General features: G+C 40.6%; 1 protein-coding gene across 3 annotated transcripts; it reads left to right on the forward strand.

Moving 5' to 3' along the window:
- erlin2 (ER lipid raft associated 2) lies at positions 1-23,084 on the forward strand. 3 transcript variants are annotated; one of them, XM_030417275.1, is made up of 13 exons: positions 1-121; positions 1,587-1,694; positions 2,461-2,542; positions 3,702-3,748; positions 3,965-4,026; positions 4,226-4,351; positions 5,557-5,630; positions 6,824-6,882; positions 10,750-10,841; positions 10,944-11,033; positions 12,302-12,381; positions 12,481-12,634; positions 21,769-21,966. In XM_030417275.1, exons 2-13 carry the CDS (start codon positions 1,588-1,590, stop codon positions 21,831-21,833), a joined length of 1,038 nt encoding a protein of 345 aa, XP_030273135.1. In that variant the 5' UTR covers positions 1-121; position 1,587; the 3' UTR covers positions 21,834-21,966. The 3 variants fall into 3 exon arrangements, with proteins under 3 accessions (XP_030273135.1, XP_030273132.1, XP_030273134.1); XM_030417272.1 differs by lacking the exon at positions 21,769-21,966 and having other exon boundaries at positions 12,481-15,646; XM_030417274.1 differs by lacking the exons at positions 1-121; positions 1,587-1,694; positions 2,461-2,542; ... (7 more) ...; positions 12,302-12,381; positions 12,481-12,634 and adding an exon at positions 17,880-18,731 and having other exon boundaries at positions 21,769-23,084.
- The last annotated feature ends 4,437 nt before the right edge of the window (positions 23,085-27,521 follow it).

Below are 27,521 nucleotides of genomic sequence, written 5' to 3' on the forward strand. Positions count from 1 at the left end.
GCTAATGCAGCAAGTTGGATGCCGAATAGTGAAACTGTAACGAAGAACAAGAAGGTAGCAGCAGGTGCCTGAAGTGCCTGTTTCTTATTTAGTGTTGTTGTCCTCTCGGACGAAATTACAGGTAAGACCTGCCGAATAATAAGAACACAAGTTACTTTCTATTTATTAAAGGCTTCTGGGCTCTCCGGTTTTGTTTAATATGAGAGTAGGGTGTCAAAAGCAGATTAAAGCGTGCTCAGATTGTGATGCTAACTTGCAACATTAGCAAAGGTTCATCAGTATTTGGCCTTGTGCTTTGACATGAACAGTAAAATGGGACTACATCGAGGCATCTAGATTACTCATAGTACACTTTAACCGATCTATAGTTGTAAGAGGCTCCCTTTTTTCGATACAGCAACGATACAGTGGCTTAACCTTGTGCTATCACAGTTAGCTTCGAAGCCCCCTGGACCAAATGCAGTTCAAATGCTTCGATATTTTAAGTTTACTTTCTTGTAAGTCACACATACTCGTCATATTTATTTTATTTTTTAGCTGTATACAAATCTCTAGAGCAAGCCCTGCTATTCGGCATATATGTGCCACCTGAAATTGTGTTTATTTCTACAAAAAAGTTAACATTGAACTGCTGTTTTTGTGCTAGTTAAATTAGCCGTTTCCGTGAAGCGGAGGAAGCAGAGGAAGCCACTTTTCGATAAGTTTTTCGTTCAGACAGGTTTTGTTGGTCGAATTTTAAGTTTATATGCTGAAATTACAAGAAGATCCTTTCTAACGTTATAGGAGTTTTCTGTCTTTGCAACGAGACTTGAGACATTATCAAGATCTGAGGATTCCCACCTTTTTCCGGTCTGTCCATGACGGATGTCGATAAAGTGCACAGTTTTATTACACACTATCTAACGTGGAGTTCTGGAGGTGTTACAGTTTAGTATAATATTACATTTGTTCATTTCCATTGAAATTAAGAATCACTTCCTTGGTCATGGCCATCTTCAAAACACGAAGTTTCACTGCAGTGGTCTGCAGAGAGCAAAGTGAAATGAAAATGAAAGAAAGGAAAATGTACATTAGAAAAGGTTTTAACACACAAAGAGAAAACATGACTCTGAGACAAGACTAACACTGAGCCAGCAGGGTCACCAGATTGTTCTTTGTAAATCCTACTAACCAAAGCTGAGACGGCCCCTTATCCAACTCTGTCAACTTCAAGTGGCTACAATAAACTTTGTCATAAAAAGGTGACTGCAGGTATGTTATTTAACCCACTGGCTGATTTATTTTCTATATGATATATCGGTTACTACGTTTTAACACTGTAGCCTCAATCCTCTTTAAGTTGACAAGGTCACTGAGTCCCAGCTGATGCCTGGTTAAGCCTGAGCTGAGAGGAGATAAACCAGTGAGCCAGAAGCCAACTCCAACATGTTACTACAGCACTACACAAGCTGCTGACTAAATGGATAGACAGAGTTTCTTTGTGCTTGTAGTTGAGAACCTTTGATTGTAATTTAAGGTAGGACATTGTGTAACTCAGTTCCGCTCTGCCTGTTTTCACATGGTCTTAATTCTTGTCTCTCTGCCAGGATGGCACAGTGGGGTGCCATATTCTCAATAATTGCTGCTCTTGGAGGAGCGGCGCTCTTAGCCTCGGTGCACAAGATCGACGAGGGACACACTGGAGTTTACTACAGGTGAGACAGCAGCACGTATTGTTGTTTTATTCAATCTTGTGCCAGTCAGAGACATTAGTGTTAAACTACAACTAAACTGAGACTTGAAAGCAGACAAGATAAAATCGACGATTGACAGCTTCAGCCAGGCTCTTCCTCTGAGTAATGGTGTCGTCATGGTTGTATTACCTACAAACACAGGTTTATTCTTTCATCTTTTCTGATTGTTATGAGGATGTTTCTCTGGGAAAGATCTTTATCTTTAGCTCCAATGAATGAGTTGCCTAAGTACGTGTGATACTGAAGAGGGGATGTCTGGACTTGTCATCAGTAAATTAATAATAAAGAAACAAAAGCACCTGAATCTAACTGCTAACATTGACTTAAGCAACAGGGCTGTTCCTTTCTGTCTCTGAAATAAAGGCTACCCCAAAAGAGCTGCATACGTATAGGCTGTGGACAAAAAAACAGATAATCTACAGCTGACAATTTTCTGACATTTCAAAGACCAAACAACTGCAACAATCAGTTAATTGAGAAAATAATCAACAGATTAATCAGAAATTAATATAATCATTAGTTGCATTCCTATAATCCCAGTTTGGGTCTTCAAGTCAAATCTTTGATTGACATTGATCTCCCCACAATAAGTCAGAATAGTCAATAGTCTTTTCTTCATTACAAGCTAAAATAGACCCAGAAGTTTTATTCTGTGTATCTTATGTAATGATAAACTGTGTGTGTGTGTGTGTGTGTGTGTGTGTGTGTGTGTGTGTGTGTAACACAGGGGAGGGGCTCTCCTGACCACCACCAGCAGCCCTGGCTTCCATCTCATGCTTCCATTCATCACCACCTACAAGTCTGTTCAGGTGAGTCAAGTGAAGTCACTTTTATTCCTAAAGCCCAAAATCCCAAATACCAATAATCTGCACATACGACACCATCTGTCCTAAAATCCTCAATCCAGAAAAGTGACAGCCCTTAACGGGGTTGTCCATCCTGGAAAATCCGACATTCTAAAAAACATTGTGTATACAGAAATACCAAGAGTAAAAGGACACTTGGTGTCTGTACAGTAAGGTTAACGTAATGTTCTTTCACTAGAAAATTAATCACCAAAGCGATCACAAATCATTAATAGGGATATACAGAGATGTATTGACTACATCCACACATGAAACCAAGAAAAAAACTTCAACAACAGTAAGAAATAACATCACGGGGAAGGAAATGGGCACAAACCCAATAATAAAGAATATATGATCTACATTGTAAATTAACTTAACACACAGTACTCATGTCCTGGGCTTCAGTACAGTTTTGAGGTACTTAACTGTACTACAATATTTCCATTTTCTGCTATTTTCTACTTCCACTTCATTAAATGTATTTGTCAACTTTAGTTACTAGTTTATTTGCAGATTCAGATTGTTCGGTGGCTACACCTTGTGACATGTGACCAATGAGCTAGTGCTGTGGACCTGTGTGTCACTGAGTGACCACAGATAGACAGAGGATGTTGCATCAGAGCCAAAATAGCAAGTTGTTTTAAATAATTGATGTTATCGTCTATCAGACACACAAATCACTGATACTGATAACCGGAAAATGAGCAATGAGTCCAGTAATTGGTTTATCCTTAATCATAATGCGTTTGCACTTCTCTGCTGCTCCAAGAAGGGAAATGAATCAGCTTGAAACTTGAACCTCAAATAGGTTTTTTTTTCTGTCTTAGCCAACCCATTAAAGTTTGAGGACAAACCTGAGAATCCAGTACAACAGTCTGAAGTACTCTGTGAAGGTTATAATATGACATATTGTGTCGCAGATATTTTGATTCAGCTCTTATTTGTGTTTTACTGCTTTTCATGATACTGAGCAGGAACTGCATGTATGCTGAATGTACAACTGAAAGCCAGGTTTCTCTAATTGAATCTATTGTATATCTGATTTCGTACTGTGTTATTGGATCTATTCCCAGTCCTACTACTGTGAGTCATGATGACTTTGTTTTTTTTTGTCTGGCAGACAACGATACAGACAGACGAGGTGAAGAATGTACCATGCGGCACAAGGTTGGTCTGCCGTTTGTTTAAGTAGTATCAGATGTGCTCTCCTGATTTATAACACCAAGCATTCATCTTCTACCCTACACATTCCCACACAACATACTGGATAGAGTATTACAACATCACTGCCAGAGAATCATCAGCACAAACTGAACATACAGTCCACTTCCTCTTGTGTTTTCTCTGTCAGCCGGCTAATTTCACGTGTTGTCTTTCTTTCAGTGGTGGAGTGATGATTTACTTTGACCGCATAGAAGTGGTGAACTACCTCGTTCCATCAGCAGGTAAACTTGCCAGTGTTCAGCAGGCCAAGAAAGACTGTATTTATCCTAAACTCCCTGTTTATTGTTCTCCACATGTGGAGATAACTCAGCACTGACACACACATTTAACCTAATTTTGTTGCAGCTGCTCCAGCTCAGCCAAGTGTGTGTGTGTGTTCTATGTTCACTGTCTTATCTGCCTTTGTTTCTCTCTCTGCAGTGTTCGACATTGTGAGGAACTTCACGGCAGACTACGACAAAGCTTTGATATTCAACAAGGTTCACCATGAGCTCAACCAGTTCTGCAGCGTTCACTCGCTGCAGGAGGTTTACATCGGCTTGTTTGGTGAGTATAGTGGGCTGCGGACCGGGTGCTAAATAACCACTAATTTGAAACATGTCCTCTCTCCATCTGCATCAACAGCAGGTAGTCAACCTACAGCTGAGGGTTCAAAACAACTTAAATTTATGGCGTGTCTTATTAGGTTTCCACTACCCCAATATATTATACATAACACACCAGCGGCAGTGCATATGGACCACTTTTATTCCCCTTGCTAAATCGAACCCACACTTGTGAGTGTTTCCACCTGTCAGCCTAACCACAGTCTACAGAACGTAAACACAACCATGGCGTAACAGTGAGACACTTAGATTGTATACATGCATCATCATTATAAGAAGAGCAACATGTTTATTTGGAATCAGCAAATCAAAAGTTCCTTCTCGCTTGGTTCACATGACTTCAAGTAAATCATGTCCGATTACTGATGCAACACATCTGTATTTCATTTCTGACCAAGAGCTGTTATTTATTTAAAGTTCAAGTACACAATTCTAGAGAAACGTAGTCGATTATTGAGTCTCATTTCCAACCTTTCCCAGCATCGAAGGGCCCACTCAAAGCGTCAGTACATGGCGACCTGGAAATGAGAATCAATAATCCGACTTTCTCTGTCTAGAATTGTCTGTTTCATCTTAAAAATCAGTTTGTGGCACCAATACCTACTAATGGTTAACCTGAAGAAACAGAACTGCAGAAAAGCCAGACAAAAGCCAGATGTTAGTGGGTGTTAGTGGGTGTTAGTGGGCTTTTTGCCTATAGTGAAAGGAGTGTAGTATTGTTCTCTGTTTTGTATCAGATGTCTGATCAGACATGGAATGTTTTCATGTCAGCATGTCTGAAACATGCAACCCATGTGTGGAGTTTAAGGTTTTTTTGACTCAAATCTGACATAATCCATTAAACCAAATGAAACCCATTTCTACTTTTGTGTGTGTGTGTCAGAATAAGTCAGAATAGTCAATAGTCTTTTCTTCATTACAAGCTAAAATAAACCCAGAAGTTTTATTCTGTGTATCTTATGTAATGATCAACTCTGTGTGTGTGTGTGTGTGTGTGTGTGTGTGTGTGTGTGTGTGTGTGTGTGTGTGTGTGTGTGTGTGTGTGTGTGTGTGTGTATATATGTACTTGTACTTTTTTGTTTTTACTTTATCAGCTCACCCACCCTTCTCCACCTGCTTTGAAACTCTCATACTTTACCTCCACAGACCAAATCGATGAAAACCTGAAGTTGACACTTCAAGAGGATTTAACAAACATGGCACCTGGACTTATCATACAGGTACCGTAAGACCAGCTGGAAGGCTGCAGTCAAGATAAACTGAGTCATGAAGCATTGTGTGCTGGCGGCATCAAGACTGCCACAGAGCCAACAAAGTGATGGGTTAGTGCAGTTCAGTGATGAGTGAAGGAAGGGCCTACCTTGAATCACCCAGCTCTGTTGAATTATCTTTTGGCTAAGTACTTTGTGTTTAGTGTTTTTTTTGTATGCCTTTATTACAGTGTTGACAGTAGAGAGATTAAAGGGAATGAGGGGAGGCAGAGGTTGGCCAGGGAGCTTTGTTGCATGTCAGTCCCAGACTCCCTCCTCAGATGGCTCAGTTTGTGGTCGCCATCGTAATCAGGACGTCCCGGACCATTTTGTGACCTTTGCTGCATATTTCTATTCCTTTGTAAAACTGCTGGATGCAAAATGTCCAATGAGAGATGTTTGATGAATGTATCCATCACAGCACACTTAAATGTAACAACACAATAGAAGCTGACGGCTACACACCACATTGTAGATTTTGGAACTTGGAACTGCATCTTATCTTATCTGACATGGTGTTTGAAAGCCAACTCCCTGCAAATACTTTTGTCTCTCTATAAGACATCTGAACTCAGGTTGGATTGCAGCACAGAACCAGTGTATTAAAGTAGTAAACGTTAATGTCAACCTTATAAAAAGCTGTAGACAGAATCCTTGATAACAGAAGATTTTCTTCAGTTTGCAGCATGATTTGACTTTCGCAGCCTTTATAAAACTCTCTCTTGAAGCATTTATCATAATAAGACAAGGCATCTTTTTTTTTCACGACAGTTTAACAAGGGACGATAATATGGCTGACTTACAAGAAGCCTTTGTTGGTTTCCCCCCTCGAGTCCCCTTCACATCCACAGGGACACATTTCATTCGATAGTGTGAAACACTCCACTGTGCTACAATGCTCTGGCTGTGTATTTCCTGTAAATCTCTAGAAACAGTTGAAAAAACAATTGTAGCTCTTTCTGAGAAACCAGTAATCTTACAGTTCAGAGGGTCTTTCAATGGGACACTTTGTCCCTGGGCTCCTCTCCAAGTGCTTTACTTAGATGAATCCCCTGGTGGTGAAAATCTCTTTTTACAGTCATGTTTCTTATTATCCTCCCCTGTCTTTATCTGCTTTCTTCACATAGTTGATTGTTACTTTCTCTTTCAATGTTTGTCTGCAGGCGGTCCGTGTCACTAAACCCAACATCCCAGAGAGCATTCGACGGAACTATGAGCTCATGTAAGTTTGTTTTTTGACCAACAAGGAATGTATACTGATCCCTGGAGCCAGCTACCAAATGGATGGACAAATGTTGGTCCTACTCTCCCTTGTCCTTTAAAGGATGGAAGACTGTGGTTCTTGGCAGCCTGGGAACTTCCAGCTTTGACTTGTTGAGTCAGCTTGTGCTCAGTCACAAAAACTGTAATAGGAAAAGGTAATTGAGGACTTAGAGTAAGTTGTTGAAAGGCTCATGGAAGCGCCATGAGGCATCAGCGGCTGTGAAAATAGAAGTCTAAAAGTCAGACAAGGGACAGACTTTTGATATTGTTTGAGATTTTTGTATAATTATTGTTTTTAACAACTGAATACTACTGACCCTGTATGGATGTCACAGGGCTGATCAGTAGGGCCTTAGATTGATATTGCAGTATTTTTAGGCTTGACTGACTGATCCACTTGCCAAAATGATCGCGACAATCAGTGTTGTCTCCAGTGTTGCTCTGTGTGGCGCACATCGTCGTATGACAGCACAGTCGACGGTGTTCACTGCAGCAAATTAATGCAAAACTACAAAACTAGGCTACATGAAAACTAATATTGTACTTATGTTATATGTGTACAGTGTTCATTCTTTGATGGTATCTGATGTAATACCATCCTCCAGAACCAGTGATATTATTTTTGTCGATGGTGGGACAGGAAATATGATTTCAGATTGGAGTTGGGTTATATATCTTTTACTAGGGATGGGCATTTCAAGCAAAACTACTATTCGATAATCACAGGGAACTAATCGATTATTTTTCAAATAATCCCCCTGCCGCCGCCGCCGCCGCCGCCGCAGCGTAGACAGAAAGAGACCCATGTTGTGAACTCTGGCTCAACAAATGCCAGCAAACTCCGAAAACCCTCACCTTCAACGACACTGATGGGGAACATGTCTTTTGCAATCATCTTTGAAATGAGGGACGCTGTTTGCTCCGCGCATCTGGCATCACATGTTCTTCGTCTAGTAGTGAGATAGCTGGCCATTGACTGTTGCTGTGACGACGACGGGCCTCCACTTTCTATCGGGTGCTTCGCTCTCATATGACTGTGCATGGTTGACGTAGACTTGTGATATGCAAGCTTTGCCTCGCAGAGATTACACTGCACCTCTGTTTCATTTGTTTTTTTTAGTTCCACACAGAACTTTTTGACGGCTGCAGCACTCTCTCCATGGCTCCGGCTTGTTTCTTCTTCTATGGTGGCATCTAACGTCAGCCCATCACACAGCGTATCAAATGCTATACTGCCCCCGTGCGACATGATTTACTAATCGAATATTTATGATTTAACGACTATTCGAATAATCGAAAATCATTGCCCATCCCTATCTTTTACATTTAAAAAGTGTTTATTGTTATTGTTTACACTTCACTGCATGCGCAAGAACACATGACCCCGCTGGTTTGAATGTTTATGATAGCGTGGCTCTATATATTAGCGTTTGATAATAGATGAAATCAATTGTGAGATGTACCATTATGCACAGAATAATGCCCTTACGATTAATTTCTACAATCTGCTTCGATACAGCACCTCACCATTTGTGTCGCCAATTCCCCCTGCCTCCAAAATGTCTGTAAGCATGGGTCAGAGTTTGCTAACAGGTGCTCACATTCTCCCGTCAAGTGGCGTTCTATTTTTTCTCTTTTTTTGTCTGTACACAATGTTTATAAATGAGACCCCAGCTGGAGATAAGATGTGCATTTGATAGAGTTTTTCAATAAATGTTGAGTCATGAGGTTTTTTTTTTTTTTTTTATAGTTTTTCCAGTGAAAGTTAAAATTATGATCATTTCCGCTTATGGTGAGTCATATCAGAGTCATGATATCTGTCCAGTGACATTTTTATCATGCTTGCAACTCTGATTGTACTGGAGTTACTCAGTGTGTTTTGGAAAAGGAGCTGGCTTCCAACTAATGTCTTGCACTTAAATGTGAGGCATCAGCTGTAGAGCAGTCACAGGGCTGTGACGTGTTTCTTTCTTCATTTCCCTCAAGTTACTCACTCATTTAAGTGTGTTGTCCTACGGGGGGGGGGGGGGGGGGGGGGGGGGGGGGTGTCTTTGTTTTCTCTTTTTTACATCCTGGGTCTTGTGTTTGATGAACATTCTTGTGGTTATTGTAACAGATCTTGGGAGGTGGTGACATCACTTACAGTTAATCAAGTCCAGCCAGCAGGAGCAGTCGGCTATAGAAGTTGTTACCAGTTCCCATGTTCGAAGATGAGTAGTTTTAAAAAAAAAAAAAAAACCTTAGATTTTGCAGAACTTAAATCATTAATAGTGGACCTACTGCATTTACTGTAGTTTTGATAAATGCAATTTTGAAATGGACAATTAGACTTCTGATGTGAATACATTTGGTTTCTGTTTCTGATGTGTGGTTCAGGATCTGTTTAAACTCTGTTGTTTTTACAGCCTGTGAGACACTCTGGGTATTGGTGTTGCTTAACCGACTGAACGCGAGTAACATAAACATGTCTCAGCGGTTAAAATGTGATCAAAGGTGGTCCTTGCAATGGAAATAATATTCCATCTGTGAAAGAAATGGAGTCTTCTTTTAAATCTGCATTTATATTGTTTCGATTTAGAGTGATTTCCAGAAAGATGAATGGACCACGATTGATAAAGTCAATTTCAAAATGGGATGTTTTCCAAAGAGTCCAAATGCAAATCCCTGATTAAGTGCGTAGGCAGAGTATTTTGATCCAAGTTTCCATGATGAAACAGGACTCACACACTCAGTTTGGAGCTTGGGATTGAAGTCTTGCGGTTTTAGACCATGGACTGGCGGTTTCTACTCACTGACTAAGACTTTGAGTTTGCCAGGACTCAGTGCGGTCTCACTTTGAAACCAGCCAGTGCTCGCAGGCTGTCTCTTGACATTTGAGCCCCTTCTGTGCACTTTCCGTAAATCTGAAATTGGGTAGTTTCTTCAGAGAATTACTTTCAATTTGTTGAAAAAAAAGAAGAAAAGAAATAAAAAGCTGCTAGAACAAGTTTACATGTGTATAGTAGTAAACACAGTGTTGAGCTCTTAATTATATTGAGTTCTGAACATCACTAAAGAAAATAACTCTGTCCACATCATGCCAGTGATGTCACTTAAATTCTGAGGGTCTAGTGCTTTGGGCAAAAGTAATTTCCTCCCATACTGTCAATTGGCGCCATAATTACAAATGATTACTCTCATTTTACTGAAAGCTGAAATAGAGCTAAGTTATACAAAGTACCTGACCAAAAAAAACTGGATGCCTCAAGTTCGACATTAAAGGTTCTTTAACTCAATAAAATGTTTTGTCAGTGCACAGTGTGCACAACAACTCATTCAGTGACTCTCCAGTCACTGAATGAGTTGTTGACAGGAACACTCACAAGCCATAAACATCTTTTCCATCACTACCCTTCAGCCCACATGCCATGAACACAGCATTATTGTCTTGTTGAAGATCACAATAGCAGCACTGACTTTAGATCAAAAGACTCCCTCAGCCCTACTTTGATAATAACTGGAATGTCCCTCAGTTGAGCGCAAACCTCCACTAAGGAGGTTTTAATTCATTAAACCTTTTCACTGTTGGTGCCTTTTCTGAATCCCCCTCATCTCAGCCGCACATTATTTAAAAAGATTCCATCCGTGACAAGGCTTCTTAGGATGGACGGAAAATGTTCCACCCAAACAATGTTGATATGAGAACGAGGAGTATGTCAATCAGGCCTTCTCCGTACACACCCATCCACACACGCAGTCCCAATGAGAAGTCTTCATCAGTGAAAACGGTGCAAACATCTGTGTGGTTGTGTAGAGCCTTTAATGAAACATGGGTTTATGTCTGCAGGGAGAGCGAGAAGACGAAGCTGCTGATCTCTCAACAGACACAGAAGGTCGTGGAGAAGGAGGCAGAGACCGAGCGGATCAAAGCTGTCATAGGTGAGAAAGGACAAAGAAAAACAACCGTGGTTCAAGTTTGTCATTGGGTGACATTAAACTTGCTACAGGTTGGAAATTCTGAAATGTTTCTTTGTTTTTTAGAGGCTGAGAAAGTGGCACAAGTGGCAGAGATCAAGTTTGGACAGAAAGTCATGGAGAAGGAAACCGAAAAAAGGATCTCTCAAATCGAAGGTTTGTATCCAGTACAATCACCAATAGTACAAAGTAAAATACTACAATACAAGTCCCACTTAAAGAAAAGTAAAGAGAAGCTGTCAACAACATTTTCTAAGTATAGAAAGTTGGTGTAACATTATAATATAGTTTCCTAATATTAATCCATCTTTAGAGCGATTCAGGATTTACAAATACAAAGTAATGTAAACGCTACATGTTAAAGGGAGACGCTGCTTTGTGTAAGGGATCACACACCAACAAGGACGAGAACCACTGGTTTGATCTCAACCAGATCTGCTGTAAGTGAGATATTAGTATTGAGGTAAGCGTTAAAAATAGCTCTGTACTCCAACTGTAATCACTGCTACAGAGTGTTTGCTAAGTAACCACCTCCTACTCATGCAGTATAAGAAAAGAGAAATGTTGTGGTATCCCTGCCCGCTTTATCCAATCAAGAGGCGGACCTGTCTGCTCAGGAATACGTGGGGAGAGCAGGATCCTCCCGTTTGCTGCTGTCTTATGATTACCCATGGTACGTTCATGTGGTGATGTAGGGAGGAGGCAGGGGGTTGCTAACTTCCAAACTGACAGGAAGGTAGCTAAAACGACTATGTGTACAGCAGCTTTAATAAAGCATTTTATTGTATAAGCTTTATGTAAAATCTTTATCTGAAAAAAAAAAAAGGTCACTAGAGCAGTCGGATAAATGTAGAGGAATAAAAAGTAAAATATTTGTCTCAAAATTATACAGTACTTTTGTAAAGTGCATGAGTAAATGTACCTTTTTGTTCCAGAAAGGCTCAGTCTTTGACTTGGATTCAATTATACTCTATGTATTTATATATACACTAAAGCTTAAAGAGACTTTTGTCCCTCAATAGGCCTTTTCGCAGCAGACATGAAGGCGTGTTATAGCTTGAATAATCCCTGCCTGCTGTGAGGGCGTGCCGATTCCTCAATCCTGTTCTTGTGCATGCTGACTCACCGATAAGGTCAAACGGTTGTGAAACAGCCATCATCTGTGTTGGATTTTTCCCCTGTGCTCGTTCATAATGTGTGACTTATGAAAAAAAAAAGGAGTAAAACATTCACTGAACCCTGTGAAAATGTCAGTATGTGACTTCAGAGTGTAAATGCTGCAAGTGGCTGTTTACATGGAACACCAGTTCCAGTGTTTAGGGTAGTGTCCTTCTTCTCTGAGCGCTCAGAGCCTATTCGAGTGGGTTTTTTGTAAAAGACCTGCTGCTGTGGACTCTTAACAGTGTTTTTTCTCTGATTTACAGATGGTGCTTTCCTGGCCCGGGAGAAAGCCAGGGCAGATGCAGAATTCTATACAGCACAGAGAGTTGCAGAGGCAAATAAGGTAAAGAGATCACACACACACCCAACTATAGCCAGGATGAATAGGCACCTTAAGGCCCATCTTCTTTTGTAATCTGAGTTCTGTTGCCTCTTTTTGCAGATCAAGTTAACACCAGAGTACCTGCAGCTAATGAAGTACAAGGCCATCGCAGCCAACAGTAAAATCTACTTTGGGAACGACATACCCCAGATGTTTGTGGACTCTGGCTCTGCAGGGAGCTCTATTAAGGCCTCTGCAGCCATGGACATTATTGGCGAGCAGATGTTGGACCTGGATTAGCGAGGAAAGTAAGGGAACACACAGGAGCATCCAGGGGTTGAGGACTATCTGCTGGAGGGTTCGAGCCTGGCCCACATAGTGGCTGACTGGCAGGTTCTCCCTCTGGCCCAGAGAAGCTCTGCTGACCAGGGCCTGTATTTCTCAAACATCTCTGAATCACTTCTAGAAATCACATTGTACTTTTGACTGTAAAATGTTCCTACCTCACAGCAGAGGATGCGTGCTATTCATGAGACCAGACTGAGATCATCTAGACTCTGGAATTTAGATTGAAGATATCTTGATAGAATAGCATCACCTGTGGGTGTAAAGTAAGATAAACAGCCAAAACAGTCATTTGAAGGAAGCGGCCCTGCTGCTGTTCAGCTCTTATTTTCTGCGCACCACATCGTCAGACCATTCAGCCACAGCAACAAGGATCGCTGACCCATATGATTTATGTATTCATACTATTAATTTACAAGTATTTTCCTCATTGATCGTTTGAAACAGGTGGGTCATGGCAAAATTGGAAAGTACTCGGGTGCAATTAATTAAATCCCAGCAACATAAATGGTTGTTTTCGCCGATGTCTTTGTCCCATGACTTGACCGTTCATTAACCCCAGCCCCCCGATGCCTTGCCGGTCAAGTTTTCCACTCTTACATGGCTCATTTACCGATTTGCAATGATGACCATAAAAATTTTAAGTTAATTCTGAAGCGACAATGTCGATGACAATTGCCAATTATGTTAGCCTAAACACTGTCGCTAGCAGATTTTATCAGCTTGAGCTAGCTAGCAAATTCAATTTGATCTTTTCTTTATGCATATCCATCAGCCCTGATTTTATTCTAAAATAATCCTGCTTGGCTAACATTAAGCTATCTTGGGCAACAGGGTACTGAAGTGTTAAATTCCTTAGATCCAGTACAGAGAGCTTAAGTTTGCCTAAAACTCACTGATGGCATCAGGGCCCAGCCATAACCTGTAATGTTAATGTTGAAATTAAAATGCTAACTACTGGTCTTGGAAGTAATGCTAGTTTATTACTGAAACCTGGCATTAGTAGGCTAAGTTTAACACAGTTAAACTCATGAAAGATTTATTCATTCCTAAAGCCTTTTTGCACTTGCTTTTTCAGTTTAAAAAGAAATGGCATCCTTTAAATGTTTTAGGTTTTTTTCTTTCTACAGTGTAACACACACTTCTCAAGGACAGTGGCTGTTAAATTGGGGGGGGGGGGGGCACGGTCAACTGTTGTGAATGGAGCAATCCCAGGAAAAAATACCTTTTTAACCCATTAAATCTTTTTGAAGCAAGAGTGTTATTTTCAGACTTGTCCGGTGCATGGAAGCTCTGCTAAATCCTAAAATTTTTCGAGTACCTTGACAGAATTAATAAAGTTAATAAAATGTCCATAATCCTCTGCTGAAAGAAGGACCAAATATGTTTCACTCTGAGTATGTTAAGCTGTAATTTCTAACTGTTTGAAAAATGCGGGCCCTGAGCAGATATGTGACTGCAGACAGAACGGAGGGATGATGAATGTACTGTGCAGTAGCTGCTGCCTGTCAGATGTAACAGCATCGCTCCATATGTTTGAGTTTGTATGTTTTTGCAAAATTATTACTTGACCACAGGGGACCTGGTGAATATTAAAGGTCCAGTTTGTAGGATTTAGTGGGATCTATTTGCATTAAATGGAATATAATGTTCACAAACTATGTTTTGATTGGTGTTTAATCACCCGGAAACTAAAAATGCTGTGTCCTCATTAGTTTAGAATGAGCCTTTTATATGTAAAGAGGGTGCCAGTCCTCTTCTCTTTCTACAGTAGCCCAGAACGGACAAACTAAACACTGGCTCTAGAGAGAGACTTTTTCATTTTGTGGGTTTTTTTTTTATCAGCAACCATGGGGAAAGATGAGTGGAGGTATATTCATTAATCACCATGAGATACCATTAAATCCGACACACTGGACCTGTAATCTAATTCCTGTAAATTTATGACGCACCACATTTTGCTGTATTTGTATGTAGCACTTTCACACTGTACTTTTAGTGGAGAGACTATATTTGTGTAACTATTGGTATCTGTTTTGCATTAGGAGTGCCCGATTTGAAGAGAAGATTTCACTTTACGACACAAAAACAGCAACGTTTCAATTACACAACTACAGACATGTGACATCAGGAGAGCATTTCAGCTCATTTTGATAATTTAAAGTAACTATTTGAATGCATGTTCTGTCTGACTCTGTATAGGATGTGACTCTCTACAGGATGTTCATTGTCATAAACTGCCTTTGAGCCTTTGGCAACATGATCCGTTCCCCCTCAGAAGGAAGCTGTCTTAGGAGCTGTAGTATACGGGTTGATCCTGAGGGACTCACTGTAGAAATATCAACAACCTGTTTACATCAGATTTCCCTGTAAGAGTCTGTTTTTAGAGAAAAGGACCAAAACCCAAACTCCATTGAATTTGTGACGTTCTTTTTTCTCTCTTGGGTGACTAAAGCGGTCTTTGTCTAACTTTGTGTCACATCATTTGGCAACTCTTTAAGGGATTTTCTCAACAGAGGAAGGTTTTTAGTTCAACAGGACAGAATTCATGAGTATGACTTATTGACCAAATGAAATGTTTTCCAAAGAACTACTCACATTGTTATGCAGTTGAGGAGTAAAGTATGCAGGCATGTTTAGGCACCATTGATTTTTTTCAAACGTATTTGTTGGGCAGACATGGTGCCACAGTGAGAAATGCTTCAGTAGTCCTGAACTGTGTAACTCAATACAACTCTTACAACTCCTTTACAGACACTGACTCTGTTGTTGTCTAAAGTCAGTCCGGTTAGAACTCAGAATGACTTCCAGATGTCATTTTTATAAGAATTCCTCTGAGTGATTGAGACTTAATGTGACTTGAAAGGCAAATGTTCATGCACTGATTTCAATTGTGAATGTGTGATCAAGATGTTGTTTGACAATAAATTGTTGTTGGTTATTCTTTGAGAAATCACTGGCACTTAGATTACGTTGCAAGTCAAGTGTGATGGATTAAACTCGTCCCCATAGTATTTTTAAAACAACAGTTATAAATGCGCACTGAATTCTGATTAATTATACTGAACTATAATGAAAGCATCCTTACATTTTGCATTTCTCATTACAATTCAAGTTAACACACCTCATTTCATCCTTAAAGGGGCTGTACGTCATAACTTTTTTTTATTGCCAATATGTGAGCAGATTGTGACGTGATGTGAGAAATGACACGTTCCCCGTCTCCCTCTCTTGCCTTAACAAGCCTGTGGACTTTTTGTTTGAGTTGTTTAATGAATGTAGAGAAGAAATATGAAGTGATTCAGATCTGGAGACTGAAGAGTTGGACTTGTTGAGTCAAGTCAGGTTTATTTATATAGCCTTCTATCACATATCACAATTTGCCTCAAGGGGTTTTACAGTCTGTGCTCTCTGTGTTATTCTCTCGATACAGATAAAAGAAGAAAAGACCCCCCCCCCCCCCCCAAGAAGGGAGCTTAGATATTTTGTGTGCACAGAACAGATCAACAAAAAAGTCCCAGTGTATGTTGATCAAATACAGATATATGTAGACTGTAAAACATAAGTGAAGAGACGGGAACTGAGGATGTCACCAAATGGGACCTCATCAACACTATCTCTGGTCGCCTTCCTGTCTTGTTATGAGCCATGTTACTCTAGGAAACCAATGATGATGATAACTGTAAGGGTGAATCACTGTTTTAATTATTAGATCATATAATAGATATGGGAATTGACACACTGGCCTGTTGCTTCATGAGGCGTTCCTGATTCACTGAGAACCAGCCACCGCAGAAATGCCTAAACTCATTGCTCCTCACCAGAAAAGGAGTGACTTACGGAGTTTAGTGATGCATCATACTGAGAAGGCAATATTAAAGGTGCACTATGTAGATTGGGGGAACAAATGTGATGGGATCGGTAGAGAAAGATCTTCATTGACTGGTTATTTTTATTCCTAAGCGAAACAAATAAACCATCTCTCTTCGCTGTTCGCATTGCCTCAGAACAACATCATGAGGCTAGTGAGGGGCATGAGATGTCGCTGTCATTGCGGCAAAAGGTGGAAACACCCGCTACTGACATTGTCAATTTTTGTTATTTGGGGCTATCCTTGTTATTGTCTAAATTTTTGGGGTAATGAATATTAAACTGATGAAAATGGTGTTTCTTCTCATTCATAATTAGTAATATCAAAGGGAACTTTTACTTATTTCATTAAAATTCAGACCAAATAGGAAAAGCACTCATGTAAATAAAAGTATCCCTAACTTATTGTGAGTAGTGTAGTTTCCTTCTGTTTTACTTTGTTTTTATTTGGCGAACCCTGCCAGCTTTCTAGCTTCAAACCCTCTATTTTAGTTTTAATAACTAACAAATTGTTGTTTCCCACTTTTATTTTCCTGGAAATGAAGAACCGGTACAGTGAAACATCGCCCCTTTGACCCTTTCAGTCTCCACAGACTGATGTCTGGCTCCAGATTTACAGTGTCTCAATTATGTGAGGCAATTCAAATGAATCCACCTTAATTGGCATCTTACTCTGGTGGCACAAATTCCATCTTAAATAAGCAAGAGTGGCAATGAATAGACAACAGACTCAAAGGGAACGTGTGGCTTTTGAGGAAAGGTTTTCTGGTTCAGTACCCCATGTACATTTTAAAGCTTTGCTCATTTACCTTATTATACAGCCTAATTGTTTTTAGTTATTATTTTAGTTTTACAGCAATAAAGTAATAATTGACAACCTTTTTCAAAGGTTCATTTGATTCCATTAACGTGCTTCATCAGTCTGTTGAAGAAAAAGGAAAATACCTCAAACTTAAAGGCTTTCAGTTTGATTTCCCTGAGTCATTCATCAGATCGTCAGTGCATTCTTCTTGAAATAAGAAACTGTTTCAGTTTCTTGAAACAGGAAACTGAAACAAGTCCAGTTGCATACCATACAGCACTTAAAATTACCATGCTGGATGCTGAAAAACCAAATTATTTCCATATCCTGTGAGTTTTTGAGCTGATCCTGTTCTGTCACCATGTCTCCTTTTTCCTGGAAACCCCCTCCATTATCAAAATCGAGGGTAGCCCAGGTTGGACCGTGTGTCCCATCATCAGGCTTTCTATCAAATTGGCCATCTAATCTTTCAGTCCTCTGTTAGAAATCCCCTGTTTTTCCAGCGGCCACCTTGGTGTAGGTGGCTGGAGCTACCATCTGGAGGATTACATCACCTATTCACTATCACACAGCTTCCATGTAAGTGGAGTGGGAGAGACAGTCAGACACTTTTAATCAACTTTATACATTTTCCTATGTGTAGCAGTGGGGCCCCTCCTCCACATGGGGAGAGGGTTTATCCTGAAGTGTGATTCGTCTCCTCGAAGAAGAGGGCCAGCAGCGATAGGAAAAGTACTGAAAGTGCCTTTTTCCGTAACATTTATTGCAGTCTTCATCCAGGACAGATTCACTTGGGGTGCCTTCAGAGTGGACACATGCAACACGAGGAATTCAGCTTTAAAGCGAAAAACTGCTGCACTTTTCTTCCGACAGCTGATGATGTAAGCGGTCCTGGTGAAGTGATGCTAGCCGTGATGAGCGTACTCTCCACGGAGCATGGAGGGACGGACGCGCCTGTCCTCCAGTGGCTGTGGGAGTACGTGAGAGAGGAGCACGAGGTGGTCCTGCTGTCTCCCTACCTCCCCGTGTGCTTCGCTTTCCTGACGCACGTCCTCCTCTGCGCACCGTTCCTCGCGCTGGACGCGCTGGCCGGCGTCTGTCAGCGGGTCCAGCTGTGGAGGATCTCCGCGGGCTCGGGTCCGCCGCCCTCTCTGCAGCAGTGGTCGGACTGTTTCTGGAGGGTGCTGTACAGATACCTGAGCGCGGTGCTCCCCGCCACCGCGCTCTTCCAGGCGCTGAGGAGCCCCGCGTTACCGGAGCTGGCTCCGTCCTGCTGGCGGCTCTTCGTGGAGGTCGTCGCGTGTTTTCTGCTCTTTGACACGCTCTTCTTCTTGTGGCACCTCGTCATGCACAGGTGAGCGGTGTGCACCTATGTGAGGATGGATGTGAACTAATCCATCCACCTCTGATACGACTGAACTGGAGTTGTTATTTTTGATCATCATTATTGTTCTGATCTTTTTCTGTTATGAATAGTAATTCCATGTGCAATGAACCTGTGCAAATTGTCCACTTTGGTCATATTCGTATATGAAAAGTGAATATATAGGCCTGTATGTATACAGTCTTTATTTGTATTTTTATTTACAGTAGTATTTTATTCTATGTTTCTATTTTAATATTGCGCAATCCATCCCTGCTTTGCATCTAAAATGTTTCAGTTTTCTTAACTTTCACACAATCTGTAAGCTACCTAACACCTGGCTTTCTCCAGTATCTTATCTATTTGCCAACTGGTTCCCCTGCAGATTTAGATTCCAGTGAAATTTTAGCAGTCTTATCGAACAAAAACTCTTAACCCTTCAAGATCTAACCTTTGTTTTGGGTCTCTGCTCAAAAATGACATGCCCGTAATTAAAGTGAAACTCTCGCCAAAATGCAACCTAGCCTTTTTTTGTGAATGTATATGAGTAAAAGATTTGTAAAAGTACAATTACGACAAAAGAGGCATTTTAAAGATTTACCTATTTTCGTTTTCGGGTCAAACTCATTTTCAATGGGAGTGCAAAGGGCACTTTTACGATAGAATCAAAATTACTATTTTTAAAACACTAAGAAGGCTCGACAAAATATGAAACTTTGCTCATAGTATCACCAGGGTCTCTACACATGAACACGAGCATTGAGAACATTGTTTGTGTATGCAGAGTTTACTAAAAAGAGAGTTTTTGGACGTTAGCCATTGCTTGTTTCGCTCCCAGTCGTCAAGGCAGCCCAGATGTGTCATCTCAGAATGCGATGTAACATGGAGGACAGTTAAGGTGGACCGCTCCTAAAGCTTAGTTCCAAATAAATGCAAGGAATATTCATTGTTTTGTCGTTAGCAAAAAAACAATATTGACCTTGAAGTTGAAAAAGGAGCCTCATATAAGAAACAATACTGAAATCAACAGCCGGAAAAGTCACGTGAGATATCGCGTGGATAGTTGTTGCCGGAAGACAGTAGCATTCCACCTTAACTCTCCTCTAGGTTGCATTCTGAGATGATACTTCTCAGCTGCCATGGCCACGGCTAGTGGAACAAGCTACTGCTAACGTGAGTTGTCCAAAAACTTTCTTTTTAGTAAACTCGTGCTCAGTGCTTGTGATCATGTGTAGAGACCCTGGTGATACTACGAGCAAAGTTTCATGTTGTGTCAAGCCTTCTTAGTGTTTTAAAAATAGCAATTTTGATGCTATCGGTAATTTGCCCCAAACACTCCCATTGAAAATGAGTTTAAACCGAAAAAGAAAATACGGTAAATCCGAAAAGTGCCTCTTTCATCGTAATTATGCTTTTACATGAAGTTTTGACTCATATACATTCACAAAGAAAGTTTACGTTGCATTTTGGTGAGAGTTTCACTTTAACAGTGAGTGTATTTCAGCAACTACAGGGTCTATTTGAATTATCAAGGTATCATAATAAAGAGAACACTTGAAATGTATAAGATATAAGTAAGTATATAAATCATTGGGTCTGAGTAAATTAAGTTGGCAAAAGCATAAATTAAAGGTTTTAGAAAAAAAGAAAAAATAGAATGAATATCCTTGAGGAGTGATGCAGGCGCAGCTCCAAATCTCCAGCAAAACATCTTAACATTTCCTCTGCAAACTTTTTATGCAAACAGGTACCAAACTAGCTCCAACTGGGTTCCGCTCGGGCTTAACAGGTTAGAATAATTAATTTCCCTTTTTATCAGTGTAGATCATTTATTTAGTTATTTTCCACCACTGGATGATATCATATCATATCATTGTTCTTCACTGGAGTGTTAATTTTATGTTGAGGTAGTCTACACAAGAGGGAAATATCGTAATACACTTGTCATTAGGCTGCCTCACATAACATATTTTATAAATCATTAATGAGCTTATTAAATACATTTCCATTAATTCATTAAACCAACAGTGTTGTAAAATGTATCCAAAAGTAGGCTTATGCCTGAGTAAAAGTTAAGATATGAGGTATGAATTTGGTAAAAGTAAAAGTCCCATAAATGACTCAAAAGTACAAGTAAATCCAAATGATTATCAGAATCCGTGTTTTTAACCTGATCACTGACAAACTAAAATCCTTTTGAAATGTGCTACTTCGCCTCTGATATATTATTTTATCTTTAAAGAAACTAATAACTAAAGTAATAAAATAAATGTAGTGGAGTGGATAAAGTAGAAAATTGAAATTGCACTTGAGTAAATGTACTTGTTTCATTCCATCACTGTAAACCAAAAAAGGTATCAGCTCCAGTTGCAACATTAAAACGCTACTTACAAGTTAATGATCAGTCATAATAAATAATAAGTACTTTTTATATTCACAATAAATGTTGCTACTTCTACTTTTGCCTTTGCTTGTAGAGGAGTATTTGTATGTTGGTATTGCTACTTTTAATTAAGTAATGGATCTGACTTATTCCGTCATCGCTAATATTCGTTTACATATGTAATACTTTTCCGTGCTGAAATAATTAGTTTAAATCCATCTCCATGTATCCAGATGGGTGGGTGTGATGAGCTTTGTGGTCCTGAAACAAATCTGTTCCACCTGGCTTGGTACAGTTTCTATAATGACGTTAAACGGTTAACGTTATGTTAAACCTTTTTTAGAATTCACTTTCATCGTCTTTCATCTTTATAGATCGCTTGCTATAGACTGCATCAGATGCTGTGCTTTAGGTCACACCTGATTTGAATCCCCTTGCAAGTCAATGTCTAAAATAGTGAATCCTACATTTCCCATAATGCAGCTGAGTTGTATCTTTTTTAAGCTGCTTTGTGCCAGGTAAATGTTTTTGTCTTTCAAATCCCATGCCACTTCCACAAACACAGTGACATTACACCATTCTGGGAATACTGTTGGATACAGTAACAGCATAACTAGAGACAGCTTTTCATCTGTTTCTCATCAGGGTTCCTTGGCTCTACCGTCACGTCCACCAGCTCCACCACCAGCACCGGATCCCCTTCGCTCTAGCAGCTCAGGACGCCAGTTCCGCCGAGCTCCTGTCTCTGCTGTTACTGGCTCTGAGCAGCGCCTGGTTGGTGGGCTGCCATCCTCTGAGCGAAGCCTTCTTCCACCTTTTTAATAGCTGGCTGGCGGTGGAGGACCACTGTGGCTACGACCTGCCCTGGGCTCTGCACAGATTGCTGCCCTGTCTGGGAGGAGCTCCCTTCCACCAAGCCCACCATATTTTCCACAGTGGGAACTATGCTCCCTACTTCACCCACTGGGACCACCTCTTTGGCACATACCGTGCATCAGGGCAGAAGTCACGTCCTAATTGACAGAACTGCTGTATGCTGCAAACTGGGGTTTAGTCAAGTTCCAGCCAAGCTTTCAAGATTAATGAAGGATATTAACTGCAGATGCTGGTTGTTCCTGATCAGCTTTTCATACGTAGACGTAATAAATGACATCTGTGAACCAACTTCTTCAGTCACACATCTTACAGTATAAAGTTATTTTGAGAGCTGTGACTGCTTTGTGCCAGTCATTCTAAAAAGATTTAAATCTGTATAGTGTCCTTAACAAGACGATGGACCATTATTTCCCTGTGAATGATCTCAGAGTTTACTGAGTTAATTTACTAACATCATGTTCACCTTACCATGTGAAAGCCATCAGTGCCATTTGAACCTACGCACTGTGTCTGCAGCTGTTCTACAGTCAGTGAATGCAGCATGAGATGAAGAGAGTGCAGGGAGGACACAATAAATCAGGACAGTGAAACAATGAACAATTCCCTGAACTAATGTGTAACTGATGTGCACTCTGATACTGCAGGCAGATAATGTGTGACAGTTTTTGATCTACGCTGATTAGTCAAATTTTAAACTTTAAATCTGAGTGAATGTCTGCGGTCATGCCTGGCTACTTTGCCAACTGCTGTATAGGCTGATGTTAGCCTATCACAGATATATCAGTGTATGTATATCGTCTGATTTGTATCAATATGAAAACTTTTATTTTTACAGATCATAATGTAGAAAAACATACTTTAGATAATACATAATTATAAACTTCCCAGTGAAGTTTACAGTTTTAATGAAGTGATGTCATCAAGTGCTGTTTAACATATCCTGTTGTGTGGCATATCCTGCCTCCATTCGCACTTACCTTTGTCACCAGTATTTGTAAACCACATTTCAGGGATCATTGCAAAAATTTTACTTTTATTTGTCTATTCTGTGAATAAAAGAAATCCTTCCAATGGACTCCTAGGAACTTATTGTGGAAAAATTTTGTATGGTAGTGAGTATAAAGAACCAAATAATTTACAAGTCAAGAAAGTCACAGTTTATCGTTATTAAAGTAAAATATCATCTAGTTTTGTGTCATACCGCTCCGTGAACAACCTCGTCTCGCTCAACATACGTCACCAACACCAACGTGGCCTCCAATTCTGCACAGAAAAGGTACTAAAAAAAGATGAAAATAACAATAAAAACTGTATGTGAATGGAGAGTTTCTCAGTTTTGTGAGCTGCTAATATACAGGAGCAGCTCCTCAATGTTTAAAATACAGGTTCATCAAGTGCAGATGCGCGGATGTGATGATCTGTGTGGTCCTGAAACAAATCTGTTCCACCTTGCTTTGTTCAGTTTTGATTAATGACATTAAATGGGATAAGACTAGCAAACAAATTTTTTTAGAATTCACTTTCATAATCCTTCATCTTTATAGATCACTTGTTACAGACTGCTTCAGATGCTGTGCTTAAGGTCACAGTTACAGATGCAATATGTAAGAATCGCCCACCTGATGAATTCAGGCCTTAATCCTAATTGAACAAATAGCAGGCAGCCAATCAGAGGCGGGTCATACTATTAGGCAAACCAGGCAATTGCCTGGAGCCCCGGGCCCCATACAAGGCCCTTTGGGGCCACCAAAATGCCCTCTTTATATTTTGTCCCCATATTTATTGTTTTCATAAAAAATCTCTTCACAATAGTAGCATCAGGATGTCTAATTTGATCAACTAGTGCAGTGCCCGTAGGAAGTATGTATTCCTATACAAAAGTGGGAGGTTAAGTAGCTTTTTCATGGATGGTCAAATGAGGCTGTGTTTGAAGGTGGGATGTCAGGGATATTTAGGTTTGTTGTGAAATTCGATATTCCAGGGTATAATTGGCCGTTGTTGACTATTTTTGATTTTGCCATTATATTTCATCTTAAAAGCTATTTACTTGGTGTCATTATTTTCAGCACAACCTCACATGTGTGACTGTACAGTTATTTTTTTATTTTGACATACTGTATTGACACAATGGACCTAAAATCACAAAAAAACATAAAATCCGAGTAGAAAAAGTTAGAATTTTTTACTGTGAAAACCACAAATATGTTTAACAAACCATTTTTTATTACTTATATTACAAATATAAATTGTTGTTTGCTAAATATGTGCATACATTTTAAAAATTTACAAAGTTATATGTAACTATTTACATTTAAATGCAGGCAATGCCTCAGGCTCCTCCAGCTCAATGAAGAGCTGCACTGCCTGCTCCACATTCAGCAGTCTCCTCATTGTTTTGACTCAAAACACAAAAAAACGACTACACTACACACTAAACACTATATAACATACTAACTATACACTCCAAACACGCTATATGTCACAAATCTCTCAACTCTCAAAACTCGCCATATCTGTCGCTGTCAGTATCACAGCCAGCGTCCCTCACACAACTTTTCCTGTTCCTCAGCAACAAACAAAAGCCATTTCCATTTCTTCCTGCACCAGACACAAAGCAAACGTGACGGCAATGTTCACGAAAAAGCGTGGCGGACATTATTTACCCTAAGTCCGGTTTTGGACGTGCCGGTGCGTCCGGTCCATTGACTCGGGAGGTGGGCCGTGTGGGTGGGCTAGCAGCTAGCAGCTAGCTATACACGAACATCCACAGATTCCTATTCCACTTTGTTGTCCTTGCGTATCCGGACCTCCTCAGACCGGAACAGACTTGGTCTGGACTCGTTTAGTCTCATTAATCCACAACAGTAAGTTTAGATGCACAGAACGGGACCGAACCGCGGGCAAAATCCCGGTCCAGCTTGCGCCGCTGCAGGTATAAATCCGCTTGTTTCTTAAGGTGTGTCGTGGGCTTGAGCTCTGCAGTGATTGGCTCTGGTGCGCACGTGGCTATGGTGTGCAGTGATTGGCTCTGGTGCTCACGTGGCTATGGTGGCTACGGTTGACAATGCTAGCGGAATTGGTAAAGCATTTATGAAATAATTTATTAACGGTATCATTGCAGTCCAAACAAATCCGACGTCGCACACCCTTAAACCACGCAGCAGCCATGTTGTAAGTCTCAGGTCAGTCTGATCCTGATCTGCAGAGATATTTGAGGAACACACACAGACAGGCAGACAGAGATTCCTTGCTTTTATAGAGAGATTACTGACCTTTTGACGGTCTTTCTGCCAACCCGTGCACCCCCCTTCAGTCTGCACTACATGGACTATTCCATGTTACGCATCACAGTCATCATGCATCACGTATGCGGAAATGATTACAGCGTAAAATCCAAAACAGTAAATAGCGGTAAGAGAGAGAGAAGAGCCGGGGGTTAATTTGTGCCAGATCCTGTTCCAGCAGGAAATTAACCCCTGCTGGGTTTGGCCTGCCTGTGTTTCAGGACTTATTTGGGCAGATCCTCTCGTATAGAAAAAATAACAATAATGAAAAAAAGTATTTTTTTTTTAATTATTAAATAAAATAATAATATTCATATATTAATTCACAGAACAAATTCCAAGAATTTCGTGTTGTTTATCAAGATTTAACGTCAGCTTACTGGGTCATCAAACCCGCCTCTGACACAGAAAAAAACTTCTGAAATTTGCCGCATCTGGGGAGCAAGCAGAGAGGAACAAAAGGTTACTATTTCAACGCAAACATGTCAAAAAGACAGTTAAATGTACTGTCTTTTTTCAAAAAGAAGGAAGAGTTGCATGACGCTTCAAAACAAGTCAGAGAAAAGTCTCGACAAGCGGCGACAAGAGCAGTTGCAGCGGTCATGTTGGCGAGCAAAACCGGCTGCAGCAGGAGGCTAGCGCTGCAACAGCTAGCCAGGTTCACCGACAGCTTGCCAAGGCGGAGCAGGAGGCGGGTACCGCGGCAGCAGCTGGTCAGGTTCACTGCCAGCCGGAGCGGGAGCCAGCTACAGTGCTAGCAATCAGCCAGGAGCAACAGGTGGATACCCTGGCATCAGCTAGCTTGATTTTACAGCAGGAATATTCAGAAATCAGGGTACTTGAGGCCATGTCGGATCGGTCAGGGCGCTACACTGAACTGAGCCAGGGGGGAATTGAGGAAAACTCTCTCCATGGCATCACACTGAATGAGGGAAGATCAGGTGCCAAAACACTCGACCCGAAGTAGTTTTTCATGTGGCTAAAAACTTGGAGGACCATATGTTATCTCAAGGAGGCCGGTTACCAAATAAAACTGGATATAACAAGTTCATTGAGGAGTTGAAGGTGCTTTATGCAGAGTACTGGCCCGAAGACGCAGGTGCGCTGTATGGAGAGACTGAGGTTGAGTCGCTGTGTCAGCGCTTTAACGTTGCCAACCCCGCGCAGTCATTCGGGCCTAGAGAAAGTACAGAGACTCAGATGGAAAAGACATCCCAATGAACTGATGGACGTACTTGTTCCTGTCAACAGCATTCCTATTATAAGTGCTGAATGTGAGCGCGGATTTTCTCAAATGAACTTGATTTGCACTCCCAACCTGGCCTCTCTGCTTACATCCGCTATATCATCTTTACTCTTCCTAAATCTTGTTGGACCCCCCCTGGCTAAACTCAATCCAGTCCCGATAGTGAGGTCGTGGGTGGCCAAAGGACACAGAACTGCCAGAGACACACACAGTAAAACCCGAAACAGAGAGGAGGAGAATCCAGACATGGTCGTGATGTGGGGTGTTCTGGACAACTAAATGGTAAGCATGCTGTCTATTAATAGGCCGCCGCACCGTGTTTTTTATGTTTTACAAGTTAAACCATTGGCCTGTGCTGTGCTGAGTATAGCCGAATCATTGTAAATTATTGTCATAACATTTATAGCATGGATATTATTAGAAATTGAGGCTTGTAAGACCGACAGCCCGGTAAGTGGGAATTTGCATGTTGTTTTCAGCAGCGTTTTCTGTATGCGTTCTGGGACCTGTGCCTGTCTCGTCATCCCTGCGCTGTCATATGTACTTTACGTTCCGGCACCTTATGATTTACAAATTAATCCAAATGGCTCCAAAACCTCTTTTCAGTGTTTTTAAAATATGTTCATACAGATTCAGTTAAATATTACATTACTGTAAATAATGGTAATTTCTTTGTGTAGTGCATATCACGCATGGTCCTGTATAAAATAATTAACAGTTGCATCAAAGCTAAGGAAAATATTTGCTTCCGGTGAGCTGGTAGATGTCTTGAAGAAGGTGTATTTGGATTGCTCAAGCACAGCTTTAAAAGTATATAGCTCTAACCACCAAATAAATCAGTCTGCAAGGTATAAACTGCAAGTAAGGAGACAGTCAGAACATGCATTAGTCAGGGGCTGCAGAAGATCAGGAAAACTGAAGTTGATACAAATTCAAATCTATTTGCACACATCCATGCCTTAGGACAATATGAGAGTTTGCAATATCCATAG

Source organism: Sparus aurata, chromosome 5 (genome assembly GCF_900880675.1).
Source record: "Sparus aurata chromosome 5, fSpaAur1.1, whole genome shotgun sequence".
NCBI lineage: Eukaryota > Metazoa > Chordata > Actinopteri > Spariformes > Sparidae > Sparus > Sparus aurata.

Coding starts and splice junctions, on each gene's coding strand:
- erlin2 (XM_030417275.1), top strand. CDS start 1,588: ATGGCACAGTGGGGTGCCATATTCTCAATAATTGCTGCTCTTGGAGGA. Junction 4,352..5,556: donor GGTTTACATCGGCTTGTTTG/GTGAGTATAGTG, acceptor TTACCTCCACAG/ACCAAATCGATGAAAACCTG. Junction 10,842..10,943: donor GCGGATCAAAGCTGTCATAG/GTGAGAAAGGAC, acceptor TTTGTTTTTTAG/AGGCTGAGAAAGTGGCACAA.